Source organism: Electrona antarctica (assembly GCF_951216825.1).
Source record: "Electrona antarctica genome assembly, chromosome: 8".
In the NCBI taxonomy this organism is placed as follows: Eukaryota; Metazoa; Chordata; class Actinopteri; order Myctophiformes; family Myctophidae; genus Electrona; species Electrona antarctica.
Window position 1 is genome coordinate 6451558 of NC_136789.1, and position 16695 is coordinate 6468252.

A 16695-nucleotide genomic window follows, 5' to 3' on the forward strand; every position below is an offset into this window, starting at 1 on the left:
CAAGCCTTGTGGACTTCTCTTTAAGGCTGTTACTCTCAACTTGAAAATAAAAAGCAAAGCTTTTGCACACCTACAGGCAACAGGTGCGTAGGCGAGAGGGTACGGTGCCCGACAATGAAAAAGAAACAAACACCCGCACACTGTCTTCAAATGCAGTGAACCAACTTTAATAGGGAAACAGCAATGTTTCGGCCTATGCGGCCTTCATCAAGCTATCTTTATTCCCTGTGAAAAAGAATCTTTTCTGGACAAAAAGTGCAGTTTATACGTATGGTGGGGGGGCTCAGAGTACATCCACTAGGGAAAGTACGCTTTCGCCGCCACAAAACCGTCTTTGTATTGGTGAGTACGAAATCATTATTTTTATTCGTCGACAGATTGTGCAGTCTTCATGCGGTGGCAGGAAGTCGAGAGTAACTTAGCCTTAAGGAAAAGTCCTTAATGCTATGGACCAGAGCTAGGTGATAAGGTGACCACCGGTGGTTAGTAAAAACAGAGATGTGTTGGGGAGAGTCACTTATCACCGCAGCGTGACATCATGTTGTAGTTTACGGTGGTCACCTTATCACCTAAAACTGAGTATGAATAGTCCATTAGTTATGTCAAGAGGCTCAGTCCTATGAGAAGGACTTGGAAATACCACTGCTCCTTTACGTGGAAAGGAGACAGTTGAGGTGGTTCAGGCATATCATATAGATACCCCTCTATTTCCATGCACATCCAGCTGGAAAGAGATCACGGGGCAGTCCAAGGACCATATGGGGGCTTACATCTCCACGTTGGCCTTGGAACGCTTCACGATCCCCCAGTCAGAAGCAGCTAATGTTGCTCACGAAAGGGAAGTCTGGGATTCTCTGCTGGAACCGTTGCCTCCGGATAACCGGATAAGTATATGCTGACATTGTATCTATTATAGCAGCAGACAGTACAACAATTATCTATCATTCACATTCAACAATAAAAAATATACATATTTAACAGTTTTAATGCTGTGATTAAACAATCGTGTTCCAAGATCTCCCTGCCGTGTTTTCACTAACCTTTGAAGAGCCACTGCGCTGAGTTCATAGTTGCTAATCCACTTTAAAACGGTATAATCGCTTGTCGTAGTGTTAAAAAATATTCCAAAGTGGCGATCACAACAACAGAGCAGAGGAGGAAAGCGCCACCATTGTAATGCATTGGGCCTCAATTTCCCATAAGCTTTTACACACCAGAGTGACGGATGTTTTTGCGATGATGACATCAAAATGCGTCACCTATCCCACTCTGTCTGGTGGAATCCCTGTATGACTTAAAATGTATTAAAAACGCGGATTAAACAATGAAAACATAACTCGTGTAACTCCTGAACGGGAGGGAAGCTGTTCTACAGTCAATTAACTTGTGTAACTCGTGTTCAGGAGTCAAAGTGTTAAGGTATCCCACAATGTTATTAGTTTAGTCTCCCAACTGACACCAGAGTGCTGTCACGTTGTAACCCTGTGTGTAAACGGGAAGTTCCTAACTGTACTGTATGTTCCAAGACGACCCATCCATGCCAGGTCACAGTAAGAGAGTTGAAGGGTCCATACTTGGCTACCACACCGGATTAACAGAAGATGGTGACCTTGGTCAAACATAATTATGAGTTTCCCCCAGCAAATCAATGGTTGATTTTCGCCAAATCTCTGAGTGGCGTCTGTCCTTCGAGAACCGAACGAATGATCAGCTTCAATGGAGACTGACAGTGGTTTATAACCACTGAGGTTCCCAACAGGCATCGTTCCGAAGGGCATTGGCATTCGATGAAATGTCATTTCTATGCATCATATTTCTGTGCTCATTGTCCTGAGCTAACAAACAGTAATGTTGGAGAGACAGATCTAGTTCTTTTTTATGGGGAGATTATTACCACATTGTACTGTATTATATTGTCCTTCACATACAGTACACCAGGAAAGAGCAGACAGGCTTGATCTTCAAAGGATTTCGAAAGTTTGTGTCAAACAAGTGCAAGGAGAAATGGCTTTGGTCCATTCACTCAGCAGAAACCTTAGTATGAAAACAGTGCGGGAGAAATGTAAGATTTGAAAAATGCCATGTTCAGTCATTATTTCACTTTATTCATATTCATATTTTAAAGAGAAACACATTTTTTTTAGTGTGAGGAAGAAAGGATTGCTGTATTTCAAACGATTGCTATTGAATTCAGTTTCTATTGAAGAACAAAATGGATAAGCCTATGTTTTCTATATTTTCCTGTCAGTTTATTATGAATTGATGTATTACAGTGTATTCTGTTAAAGGTATGTAATGTATGGCACCAAAAGATCAAATGCATTTCTGGTTGCCTGAATCACTTCGCTGGTCAGCATTGTTTAAGGGGAAGCGAACGTCGCCTCAGTTTCCAGCTGGAGAGAAGATACCTAGGCGATGGAACGGTTCGTGCGTGGACCCGTTTGCCTCGTTCGTTCACTCCACTCGATGCAAGTCGTTTCTTTGCATTGACTTTTTATGGAATCGTGCCAACAAATATTTCGGCGGGAACGCACCTCAATGATATAATCATAATTTTTTTTTATCGTTACACGTTTTTTTCATTATTACATACATTTCTGCTGAGATGTTGTATGTTTGCACTTGTGTACTTAATGCCTGGTTTTGGGCTTTTTGTGTCATTATTCATAACTAGACCGGTGCCCGGCTGTAGAGCACCAAGTCTGTAACGAGATCCATGCCCCACCCGGCTATGCAATACCTGTCTGTGTCCATTTTATGCCCATATATGGAGATTTCTGGATCTGTCTCTCTGTGTCCCTTTCTGGACAACCGTGGGTCCGACCGACTCGACACTGGGCAGCAGTGGGCACTGCACTCCCTGTGGGGGTGTGGAACGCGTGTGTCGAATTTGAAGTCGGTGGGGTACGGATTACAGCCGTACACGCGTGCGTACAGACAGACGTATACAGACGTACAGAGACTTTTATTAATAATGTGCATGAGTTTGAGTGTGCTGTCAGACTGAAGCCAAGCGCAGGGCATGGAGCTGGTCCCCAGCACATCCTCATCAGTGGGGGACGAGCAGACATGAGTACATAATGACACGAGTCCAGCCTTTAAATCCTGGCAGCGATGAGAACTTTCCTGCCCGGAGTGTCAGCATTCTGCTGATACTCGAGGCTATCATTCCCATAAGCATCATCAGTCCCTAACTAAGACATCAGACCAGTTCCAATGGGACTTTCCCACCACTCAGAGGGAGAAACGTTTTCTTTGTTCCGTAGCGTGAAGCGGGTGGACAGGGCTTTTCGGCTCCTTCCGCTCCCGTTTGATATTGCCGATTAACCGAAATGGGGAGGTGGAGGCTGTGGTATGGGATCACAGACCCCAGAATGGCCTTCCACAAGCATCTGCAAGTGTTACAGACTGTAAATGCTGCTGGCTACAGAAACGGAAACTGTCAACAACGGAGGAATTCATCCAATTACAGAGCCAGAAAGAGACAGATTGGGTTAAGTCTCCGAGGGTTGAATTTTCAAGGAATGCAAAACATTTCAAATCCCAGGAGTTAATCAATATGATATTTTCAAAAGGCCCAATCTGTATGCTTCTTATTTCTTTGAAATGTTAGTTGATCTTTGAATGTTTCTTCTTACTGCAGTGTAGGACCTCCACACTTGTTTAAAACATAAAGCCTGTTTATATTTATTTTTTCTTTTGCACTCCATTGGTAAACCACGGTTTGTGTGTGACTTCAGGGTTATTGTTTTCTCTTTGTCTTTTACAGATTTCCCCTGTACCCCAGAGGAGAGCGGTTTCATTTTGAATACGGGGTCTACTTGCTCAACAAGAATATTGCCCAGGTAACGTGTGAACATATATCTGTTGCACACATCCTCCCTTCAGAGGTTCGGGACGTTTGGAAAGGCATCGAAATTATTTTGACAATTCAAGAATCTCAATATTATGGAAAAATCATCCAGTTCTGGAAGAAAAATCTTTAAATTCACCCATGTACAGCAAATGTTTTTTCTTTTTCTTTACAGATGTCATGTAGTAGTTATTAATATTAGTTATATACTGAAACATGTAGAACTTTGAAATGGAAACACCCACACAGAGGAATGTGCACACAAATGTATGGCTTCACTTTAGGGTACAACATACAGTAAGAAGTGATGGTCATGGTGATAGGACTGATGTGGGATCAGATGCTGAGTTTTTCTTAGATCATTTACAGTACATCCCTCTGGAGACAGTATTTGGAGAAACATAAATACTGTACATTGTGTTTAGGTTGTGTTTTTCATTTTGCACACTAAATTAAATTTAAATCAAATTGTTTTCTCTCTCTATGATATTCACCTTTCAAACGCACGCGCGCCCGTGCACACACACTCGCCCGTGCACACACGCGCGCCCGTGCGCGCGCACACACACACACACTCACACACACTCACACACACAAGCCTCAGGGCACGGTTGAACTCCTGACCTATCTGTGCACACCTAATGTGGTGACCTGGGTGTCAGTCTCCATGCTCTCCGCAGACATTACTATTGATTTGAACAATTTCCATTCCAATGTCTTTCTCCCTAGTCCACCAGTGAGTTTGTGGAATGAAGGGCCTCTCTAGTGAATTAGACGGGGCAATTAGCACTAGCAGGTGGATGGTTTGGAGCTGAACTGCACTTTGGGAGGTTTAAGTTGTAATACTACTGGACCACAAGCTGCTAGCCAATAACCTAATCTGCCATCTTCCCACCAGTCCAAGAACACGAAAGTGAGAAAGATAGGAAAACATTTTTGACAGCGAAAGAAAATAACGTTAAAGGGGACGGGGAAAAGGGGCCTGCTGTGTTTTGAATGATCTCTGGATTTACTGGTTGTCAAGTATAGTTTTTTATTCATAATTCATAAAAAAATGTCTTGCATGTAATGAATGTTAAATGAAGGCGATTTTTTTCCCTCAATGTTGGATTATAATGATATAAGAGAGGTTCAGATTGCACATAGCCAGGAATTCATAGACTTATTGCCTGGCACTTTCATGCAGTGGTGAGTAACACCAAACCCAAATTTAATCTGACAGTCATTCCATCACTGTTGGTCACCCTCTGTGCTGCCAAGCCAGACGCGAAATATTAGCTTGGAAAGAACTGCTTAGGATGGTGTCATTTGATGGACTTTACCACACTGTAGTAACTGTCAAATACACACACGCACACTCACACACACACACACACACACACACACACACACACACACACACACACACACACACACACTCTTGTGTTCGTAATGTATGCCTGTGTTTTCACCACTTTGACTTGACTTGTAACCACCTTTTTAAGACCTGGCAAAACTTGTTGCTGTGAACCTCAAAGACATTTTAACTCCCTTCATCCCTCCCAGATGTTAAATGAATTGCATTCTTCCATAACTTTCTTTAACATGTGGGGTAACTAGGGAATCTCTAGACAGTTGTGAGGCAGTCTTATCTTGAAATACTACTGGAAATGTTATACAAATCAAATTGACTGTAGCTGCCCTGTACCTCACAAACAGTAGTCCATGAGAATGAATGAGAACACAGCAGGTGCTCCTGTACCTCGTCCTTGATGAACCATGGAAAGTTTCTGTCTTCTCCTCTGCACTCCCCATTATTTATATTATTATTTATTCAGATCCCCATTTAAACTCCAGTGTTTGCTCAATAATATGCATGTCTGATGTGTTACTATACAGTACAGTATGTATGCAGTACGCAGTTCCTCCAGCAGAGGCCATATATATATATATATATATATATATATTTGTGGAGGGCAGCGAGCCAGGAATCCCGAGTTGGTGTTGGCTAGACCTCACTCTCGCAGCAACTATATATATATATATATATATATATATATATATATATATAGTCATATTTTAATCTAAATCTTCATTTTGGCTTACGAGCACACACCATACATTTTCACTCAACTGCCCATCTACACTACTTCATGGACTGATAAACCCCAGAGCACTTGTGTTAATTACTTATGTGGTTAGTAATATAAATTTGGCATTTTCTTTGTTATAAATCGTGTTCATATTGTATTTGTCGTGGCTCTTGTGCCGAGTCATGACAAAGTGTTGTCTCATCCGTTTCTCTTCTCCAATGGTGACAAATTGTGGACTCGTGTTTGGCCTTCAGTTTTTTCCAAACTTTACCCAGAGTTTATTTGAGTAGTGTTCATTTCGTTGCCCCTGTGCCTGTGCCAAAGAGGATGCTTGTAATTTGTAAGAGATCTGTCATTTCTGGTATTATCCGCTGCTAGGTTCCACAACGTATCCTCTTTGGGTTTCATGTTGGTACAGTAGTGTTGTGGTGAGTGTGGTTGGTTGGAGCAGTTGCCCCGGGGGAACATCTGTAGTTTCAGGGGAGTTGCCAGTGTGCTGGTCGCCTTTTATATACCAGCGGTACCTAGTGTGGAAATACCCATCGCTAGTAGCCAGGGTTAGGGTTGAATTACAGTACTAAGATGTGATTAGGCAGATAGAAGGGATGCTCGTCTTTTCACACTTGTGTCAATACTATTCAACCACTTGCTTCCAATCGTTGTTGTCTCCACCAGGCCGAAGGCATGGGGAGAGAGTATGTTTTGCACTCCGTCCGTGAGTCTGTCCGTGTGTGAGTGTGTGTGCATATTTCATCCTAATTGGCTAAAATTTCAAAGTTTGCAGGATTGGACCGTTTTGAACAAAAAGCTTCAATTCATGAACGCACCGTGCAATTTACGTGAAATCTTTCACAGACTTTCCTACTAGGCTGAGGAATATATCCCACCCTTTTCACATTGGCCTGTTATAGCGCCACCAGGAGGCCACAACCTGACCTGCCCTGGTGGAGACCTGTGCCCCGAGGGGCACTTTATCTAGTTTGTTTTGTTTTTGTCATAAAGCTCCGTTGGAGAAGCTGCTGGATAAACAGCCCAGTCATTGACTATTTCTGGGTTTTGAGTATCAAAAGAAAACGAGGCTAAAATCACTGTGCTTAGTGGCAAGCAAATGCAACCAAAGCTCTCGATCTGGACTCTTATTTGTTTGTGGCGCATGTAGGAAGTGACAGAAAATTAACCCCCTCATGGCTATTGACGTAATGAATAAAAAAATCCCTCATTACCCTTGACGTAAATGATGTAATCGTTTTATTCCCTATAATCGGGGGCTTAATGTAGCGAAATGTAGCAACTTTTGGCTAGTTTGGCTAACGGCCGATGTAATCTACCTAAAACCGTCCGAAATCCTTGCGTGCACGCGCGCAGTCTTTATGTGCATCGCTGCGTAAAATGCGATATTTGGGGCTTGATTAGAGCTTAATTTGACTTAGTTATTAAAATAAACGATGATAGCTTAGCATCCCGGACATCTAACTGTGTAACACAGTGAAGAAAACTAGTGGATGTTGTGATCCGTTGAAACGGAAATGACATCGCCAGATTCGCTCTATTCGCTCAAAATCGGCATAATGGTGAAGTTACCGCCACCATCAGGACTCGGTGTCTAATACTATAGGATTACCGTGTTAAAATGAGATATAGTGTGTATGTCACAGATTTTTCTATTGGCATTAAAATGATGAATTAAACATATGAATAGTGCAGGTAGAAGGCACAATCCACTGTTAATTAGGGTGGCCATAAGAGGGTTAATATAACTGAAAATATTGTGTGAAACAGGTGCTTGTGATCAATTGATTTAGGCTTCTGTGCTGCCTTTTATGTTTTAAATGTATCACTCGATAAGCTGATGCTGTCCACTTCAAGGCAAGGTTTCTACTGGGCTGCATCTGGTGTTGCTAGTATGGAGTCACTTTGATCTCTTAACACTAGAAAAGAGACAGTGTTTAAAAAATAAATCTGGTGCTCAGATTCCATTTGACGCAGGGCCATGTCTGTTTTGGTCAGGGAGTGTGATGAACCTCCGGCTCTATTCGCCAGGGCTTGTGCTGTTGCTCTTCTTATCTGTTGCAGGTTCCTGGTGGATGCAGCCGGAAAGGTCATCAGCTCGACTGAGAACACCTCGGTCAGAGTGTTCCCTAGGCCTTTAAAAGCTGTCCACTACTAGTCAATGGAGTCTCTCCTCCATGGACCCTTATATTACTGTTGCTTTGACCATGCGCTCATTTTTGTTCTTTTGGCTTACAACATCACCACACCATACATTTACCACATCCACCCACCTGCACGTCACTGACTGACACACCCAAAAGCGCTTTTGTTAATTGCTTTCCTTGGGTTAGTAATTAATTTGCCATTTTCTTTGCTATAACTTGTGTGCATCTCCTTTATTTGTTGTGGCTCACAAACTGCCGTTAAAACTGAGAAGGCCACTAATAGTTGCAAGCATTGAATTGCAACTATTGCATTTTCTATGCATAGGCCTACAAAAAGATGATAAACTGATATATTCTTAAAGTTTTATCAAATTGTCCAAATATCCTAATTTGTCATTTTGTGCAGGCAGAATAGAGCACCGAAGTCCTGACGTCACTGTCAGTAGAGGGCGTCAGACCCCAGGTTCGTGCACTTTTTATTTGCATTGTAATCTCCATAGGGGGATTTTAGATCGCCTTATATAAGAACTGTGTTTGAAAAATAAACCGATCACCCCAGCCTTTTCACTCATAGGGATATGAAGCATCGACTGAAGGTGGAAATGTACAAATATACCCAAAGAGTAACAAAATAAGCGTTAGAAACGAGCCAAACAACCCAGAGACTACATTTCCGGGTAGGCGGGTGGCTGCATCTGCCCGTCGCACAACAGAAACTGAATGTTAATTAAGTTTATTTTATATTTTATACAGTATGTAGTTTCAAGGCTTTTGCGGCAACATTAATTCCATTTTCTCCAGAAACTGGCTGTATCAAATATGAATGGAAATCATTAATGACGCACAGCCACTCTCCTGACAGAAAGGCCGGGGTGGTCGGTTTATTTTTCAAACACAGTTCTTATATGAAGCGACCTAAAATCCCCCTATGGAGATTACAATGCAAATAAAAGAATACATGAACCTGGGGACTGACGCCCTCTACTGAAAGTGACGTCAGACTTCGGTGCTCTATTGTTTTCTTAGTTCATTTTTGCCGGAATGTTAAAATAATTTTGATTGTTTGACTCTAGTCATGTCATTGCTACTTATTTTTGTTTTACTGTCCCCTCAACACTGTTTCTCACAAGCTGTTTCTGCCTCTGTGCATCTGGCTAATAAAGGAACATTGGTATCTTCATCGAGCTTTGATATTCATTTAGATGTGTTGCAATAGGGTTCTTGTAAAGTTTTGCACAAACACTGAAGATGTAATTTCACTTGGTAATCTTGGAGGCAAGATGTGTTAAAAAAATATTGGGGTTATTTTCATTGACCTGGAACACAAAAGGTGTTACAATTGTGGTAAAAATCCACTGTATTGGAAATGTAGGACCTTTCTTATGGTCACTTTTAGTTCATGGTGCTCTGATGAAGCCTCTATTCTGAAATGCGTAAGCAGCCTGAAGTATCCCAATAAAATGTCAACCCTAGCTACAGTAGAAGTCATACATTTCTATTTTGGAGTGCCACTATTTCCACTCATCTGGTCGTTGTTTTTCTACAAAGTATTGACTGTAGCTGAGAACCAGCAGCACAGGAAGGCAATCAGAGGAAGTGCACCTGCTTTGCATCTCGTCTTAATATAGTGCTTTGCACTGAGATCAATACAGTACATCCCCAGCATTCTTATAGGATGAAATCACAACCGTTATCCAAAGCATTGTCTTATTCCTTCCATGTGTGACTGGATATGGTAACGTTAAGGACACATTACTGCGTTGTCTCGAAAACAACGCCACATGAGTGTTCTAAACTCCAGATGATTGTGATATTTAAGTATTGTTTCAGAACAGTAGAAGTGGTAAACATGTCACAATTGATATAATTGAATACACCACAAACAGAGCTTCCCAATCCTTACACGGTGAATCTCCACACACCGCATGAAACTGGGCCCTCCTGTGTGTCTGATCACTTAGTTCCTCAGATCTTGCACCACACATGTTCAAGTTTTAGGAGTTTAACACTGGGAAATGCATGAAAGCATGGAACACTGTCATGCTACATGTGATTTCCTCCTGCTTTTAAAAGTCTAATTGGGTTTCGCTAACCTTGTCATTTCCGAATGCTTTATCATGGACACTTGGTTTCACTCCCAATCTCTTGACCTTGGTATGGTTTTTGTTAATTTACTGAAGATTGTATTAGGAAATGCCTACATTGTTGACCCCAGCATATGAGAAAATTGAGAATGGCTTTTCTTTCTCTTTAATAAGATTTACCAACAGGCTGAGTCTCAGTTGTGGCTTGTTAAGGGACCAAGAAGTCACGAAGTGACTTTGGTCACTTATTGTTTTTGTGTTTATTTTTCTTCTCCTTCTCCTTCTTCTTCTTCCGCCAAAAATAGCTGTTCTGGCTGAACCGTGCAGTCGGTTTTCCGCAAAACTTGTCAACATGGTAGAGGGCCATGCCAAACGGTGACTATACGAAGCCCATGACGATTGGCCAAATGGTGGCGCTATAGCACTCAATTGAAAATGCAAACTTTGAACGTGCATATCTCATGAACCGTTTGACCGTTGGCAATGACACTTTGATACACATATGTGTCTCCTCATGCCGAACAACTTTCGTGCTCTGACTTTTGACCTCTGACCTTTAGATCACCCGCCATTTTGAATTATATGAAAAACAGTTAGTGTATCTGCTCCCAGGATCTTTGATCAAAATGCACGAAAACTTGTACACGTGAACTTTGGACCTATACGGACAAATAATCGTAGTACATTTTTGTTAAGTGAAAAAATTAAGTTTTTATGAGCCAATGAAAATTGCTGTTTTGTGAAACTACTTCTTCTGCACCTAATACCTATATGAATACTGAATGATGTTACTGTTTAGAATGAGTCAACTGACTGTCTGCATAGCTCAGTCGGTAGAGCTTTTGTCTTCAGACCACAAGGTTGTGTGTTCAAATCCGGGTAATGACAACTCGGTGTATGCATTGTGTGCTGCAAGTTTTGTGATGACTCAACTATAGAAATTGAAGTATATTACATTTGACCCATCAGGCACTAGGACATGGCATCACAATAATAGAGATACTAGTAACTGTAATAGTGAAATAGTTTAATAAGTCTAATTTTGTAATAGTGTAATAGTGTAATAAGTGCAATAGTGTAATAGTGTAATAAGTGTAATAGTGTAATAGTAGTGTAATAGTAGTGTAATAGTGTAATTAGTGTAATAAGTGCAATAGTGTAATAGTGTAATAAGTGCAATAGTGTAATACTGTACTGTACCATACTGTGCTGTACTGTACCGTACTGTGCTGTACCGTACCGTACCGTACTGTACTGTACTGTACTGTACTGTACTGTACTGTACTGTACCGGGACATGTTATGAGCATGTAGATCTGCTAATTTCTAAAAGTTTGAGTACTTATGCTGAACTAACACTGAATGATTTTCCTGTTAACAATGGAGTAACTGATTGTCTCCGTGTAGCTCAGTCAGTAGAGCTCTTGCCCTTGGACCGCAAGGTTGTTGTTTTCTGTTTTCTGTTGTCTTCTATCTTGGTCCCGCTTTATCGCTGCTTGCAGCTATAATTATTATTTTGTTTGTGGTTTATTCAAACGTTGTGATTTAATTTGCTCCTTTGGTTGTTCTAGGCTTGCCATGCATCTATAGTATACTGTATACTGTAGGAAGTCCAATGTCTGGTTCACTGAAGCAAACCAAGTCTGTTTCTACAGAAGACCCAGGCGACTGGCTGCTTGCTGACTGGCTCAATGTCTCATTTGCTGACTGACTGGGTAAGAGACATTAGCCGTCCATCTCTTATTAAATTGCCCCATGTGGCTGTGTTTGAAAATGATACAGAGAAGCTGGCGAGGGATCAGGGTCACAGCAGGAGGGCACTCCTTTGATGTGGTAGTGAGAGAATTTTGCTTTTATTTATGTTTGATGTCCTAAGGGCTGGGATCAGGAGGCCGATTGGGGTTCATTGGATTCCAGGTGGTCAAAGACGCCTATTTTGGCACTTCCAATGCCTTTGCCAGTAGAGAACTTCAGAAATGCCTCTATACTTGAAACCGACTTCTCCAAACTCGTTTTCCTGTGCATTATTCAAATGTCGAAGCACCCAAGACACTAATGAGTGAGTGGTATCGGCGTACTCCCCAGCCGTTTCGACCGAAAATCAACCGATAATTTCCAGTAGGTTACTTATTACGCCGATCTTATCTAGCTGATCGGCTCGTCTGGAGCCTACTGGCTGCGATTGGCGTTGATGACACGTTAACCGATCTTATCTGTCTATTCAGGTCTACTGGACATGCTGGGAGCCTACTGAAAATGACAAGCCTCCTCATACCCTCCCCTAAACTTAACCGCAAGCATGTCTCAGCGCGGTCCTAATATTAAGGCATGTTCGCCAACCTTAATCCTGTCGTTTTGGTCTACTGCCTACTAAAAACGACAAGCCTCCTCATACCCTCCCCTAAACTTAACCGCAAGCATGTCGCAGCGCGGTCCTAATATTGACGCATGTTCGCCAACCTTAATCCTGTCGGTTTTCTTTTTATCAGTCGGCAGGCATGCCCATACTTGTCGAAAACAATCGTACTGATCCGAACTGATAACTGCGGTCATGTCCATTGATAACAGTCGAAGCGGGTGCACTCCCACTACAGGTGAGAGTGTTGCTACAGAACTCCACTCCACAGGGGGCACAATAGCTAAAGCCCATTACTTTGCATCTACTCCGGCAAATTAGGCAAGTTAGTGTGGCTGGCTATAAGGGAAACCCAGCAGTCTTATATCTGGAGACTTGCCATATGCCTCATTCACTCACTCCCTGTGTTCTCCACTAGGCTAGGCTGTTGTGAAACACACATGTGGCCCTGATTACATGACAACCAACACTACATGAAATCTCTACGTTTGTAGGAGGAGGGGGTGGACACAAACAATTAGCTCTCAGTCACTAAAGCCAGGGGTATCAAATTTGTTGGCTCCAGGCTCAGGAAACGGAGTATTTTAAATTAAAATACAACAAATCTGCAGCAGCTGAGGGGCTTGAGGGGGGTGAAGGGGGTGCGGTGTGGAGGTCAACAGCCCCAGTTGCACCTTTGCTCGTATCTCCAGTAGAAAAACGGCACCTAGGCTAATGCCTGAAATATATTATATTCCATTGCACATCATGTCAAGCCTTGATAATAGCCGATTTTAGATCTGCTATTTTTGATGTGCAACACCGGCATGCATTGCCGTGCAACTAATTATGAATCATTCATGGCTTACTCTGTTTCCCACCTTCCAAATCTCTGGTCCATTTCACGCCAGGCTGAGTGCCATGCTGGTGGTCTGGAGCCTACGTCAGTGTGCCCGCTGTCATTAAGTATGGCAACTGTGGCTCCATAAAACAAGGCTATGACTCATGGGGGAGCCTACTGTGTTTAGTGGTTAGCAGAGGTGGCAGCATGCAGAACAGGAGTCGGCTAGCTGGAGGTGCTCCTAGTGGAGCCATTGTAAAAAGCAGGAGGTGTTCTTGCCAGAATATCCCTTTCCTAAATGTTGAGGGTGAAGCGTCTTCCCATTCCATGTTTGTTGATTTTTCCTAATCCACCGTGCACAGAAACGGGTCTGTCTGTAGTGCTTTATACTGGCCTCTCACCTCTTCTATACTGTCATCCTACCATCTCCCTTTGTCGTCTCCTTTGTCTCTGTAAATCGTCTGTGCTTGGTGTTATGAGCCTCTCCTCTGCCTTCCACTCTTCACCTCTGTGACGAAGCTCCTGATGAACCCAAGCATGAGAGCTGTGAGATTTTTGGCAGAGCCCTCTAAGGCCATTATCTCATTTGATAGAAACCATATGACCCAGACAGAGACGTGCAAATATTTGCCGATACCTCTGTGGATCTAAAAACCGAAAAGTGTGCTTGTCTGGCCCAGACCTGTCAAGACGTTTAAGGCACCCATGTGAAAACTATCCTTTGCTATCACCTTATTTCCCTTGTCAGAGTGTGTGTGTCTCTCTCTCTCTCTCTCTCCCCCCAAATTAAAACAAAGGGCATGCCATTTTTTGCACATTAAGTCAGTTTTTCCACAGTGTGAGCTGGCATTCATCTACACAATTGTGTATTTACCCTTCGTCAGTACACAGGCCTGTGAATCAGAAATAGTGTGTACAGCGAGTGATTGTGTAATGGACATCTGTGGGTTACAGAAATACATGCTTCCCATTCCTCCCCAGTCTGGTGTATAAATGCACAGAACACAGACCTCAAGTTCTCTTTGTTGCAGTGCATGCTCTACAGATCGTTCCCGTGTGGTCCCTTTCATTGTGTTCCAGTTCTAGCTGCAAAGCACAACATTGAACGAGCTGCCAAACGATGCATATCGCGGATATCTTCTGGATGGTCCTGATTTAGGATGCTTGATCATAAACCATTATTGATCATAAGCCTGACAGGTAGCTCTCCAGGCGCGCGCGTGTGTGTGTGTGTGTACGCGCTGCAGTATATACAGTATACTGTACATACTGTACACACACATGAGAGATGATGAAGACTAATGTGGGGCCCATAGAGCATAGTACAGATTTAGAAGCAACTATTCCAGGTTTTTCCCCAGAATCTTCATGTTCTCTCTCTCCTTGTCCAGCCGAAGCATGTGGTCTCTGACTCACCCCTCAATGCGGTTCAGTGAGAGGGAGATGGAAAAAGGCGATTGCGTCTCCACTGTCCTGTTCGGACAGCTACGCCCCCTTCTTTGGTCCGGCTGCCACTGTAGAAACCTCATATAAAACCGGCCGGTGTCCAGAAAAAGGAATGCAACCCACTGTACGCTGTTTGATTATGTGAACCTCCTTTGGCACGGGCACAACCCTCTACACCAAAACAGACGTGGCCTGGAGTTTATCAGGGGGCTTCACAGTCACCCGCTGCCACTCAGCCTCTTCATCCTTCAATAAAGGACACATCCGTTTTCCATTTCTCCGGGGATTGATATGGTCGAACACATAATGGGCGGGACAGGCATCATGCAACGTAATACACTTGACTTCCTCCCCTCCATGCAGGGAAAAGAAAGAAAAAGACGAAGAAAAAGGAAGGAGCCATGTGAACTGAGTGAAATTCTCTTTGAGGCCAGGTCATAAACATGTGTCTGTTTTTGTTTTAGCCCCAGTGAAGAATAGCCCGGAGCTCTAAGCTCTGAGCGGCAGCTTCCATATGGTCACATGCAGAAACAACTGTTTGGTAATCGCCCTCTTACATCTAATACACTGGCTGGTTACGGCCCCTGCATCTGGCAATGTGCTTCATATTTGAATGTCATTAAGGTGCCAATCTTAACGGGATCACTGTATGCCACTGCCAGTAAAGGGTACTTCATTAGCGCACTTTATTTGTCACATTTCAAGCAAGAAATGATTTCTGGCAGCATATGAGTGTGTTAAGTAAATGGAGACCGACGGGGGGCTGTATAGAGAGATCAACAGTCCACCAGGACCAGAGACCTGAGGACTGTCTGCCCTCTCTCACCGTTTCAGGGAAATCACTACAGTATGTCATAGTAGGAGACCTGAGATTACAGGTGGTTTTAGTTTGCAACCTACAGTACTTAGGGCATTGCCAGCCTGTCACCTCTTGTATACACTAAAAGCCTCTAAATTAAATTAATTAGATTTTACAGTGCACTGTGTAAAAAATCACACCCGTGTGAACTGAGTGGTGTAAGGTCTTATATAGACTGATCAGCTGTGGTCTGACGTAATGAAATCACACCCGTGTGAACTGGGTGACCATAGCAACCATGCTCATTTTTTGAGCACAGACAGACAGACAGACACGTAAACTAACAAAGCCAGTTGTAGGAGTGGTTTACACCACTCAAAAATAGACGCAATCTGAAAGCCCATGGTCATACTGTAATTGCTATGTGTTTTTTTTGTTCATTCCATGAAGCCACTCAACATTACCTCAAAAGGGATAATATTTTATTTCATCTCACCACCAAATAATCCAGTACATGGATAGAGCATACTGTATAATTATGTACATGTACATGCATCTTCAGAATGTCATAGTAAGCTGAAATGACTGATTATTGTTACTCAGCCTAATTATTGTGATGACATTTTGGACTTGATCAGAACAACCTGTTGCCAAATTATGTCCCAGCCATGGCAAAGATACAAGATTCTGTGTCCAATCCACTTCCCAGTGTTACTGTGGAGCAGCGCTGTTCTCCTGCACTGTAATATTGACCCTTACTGGTCCATTTTTATACGTTCAGAGTTAAACACTCCAGATTTTGCCGTCTGCTCTGTGAGCAATAGTCCTTAGGAAACAAGCAGCGCCCAGTGGTTGAGGTTTCCTGGAGCTCCCTTACTAGCTATATTTTAACCATACTCTGTATAACATACACCCCTGTTTACCCATTGGTTTTCATGGTCTTATTGTGTGGTCCCATTTTCCAACACAATCCTGGTTGCTAGCTACACTTTGCATCCAATGCCACTTATTGGACAGAACCAGGTTGTTGGTGGAACCCTTTTACAACTAGAATTAGTAGCACCCATTGCCAAAGTTCCCATAAACGGATATCTGGCAGTACTGCAGTTT

General features: G+C 42.7%; 1 protein-coding gene across 1 annotated transcript in view; it reads left to right on the top strand.

Annotated features, from left to right (window-relative positions):
• Positions 1-16695, top strand: part of uvrag (UV radiation resistance associated gene) — a 113161-nt gene that overhangs the window by 63417 nt on the left and 33049 nt on the right. Inside the window, exon 13 of the mRNA XM_079508619.1 lies at positions 3770-3845. Within this exon, the coding sequence (XP_079364745.1) occupies positions 3770-3845 (76 nt within the window). The remainder of the gene's footprint in view (positions 1-3769; positions 3846-16695) is intronic.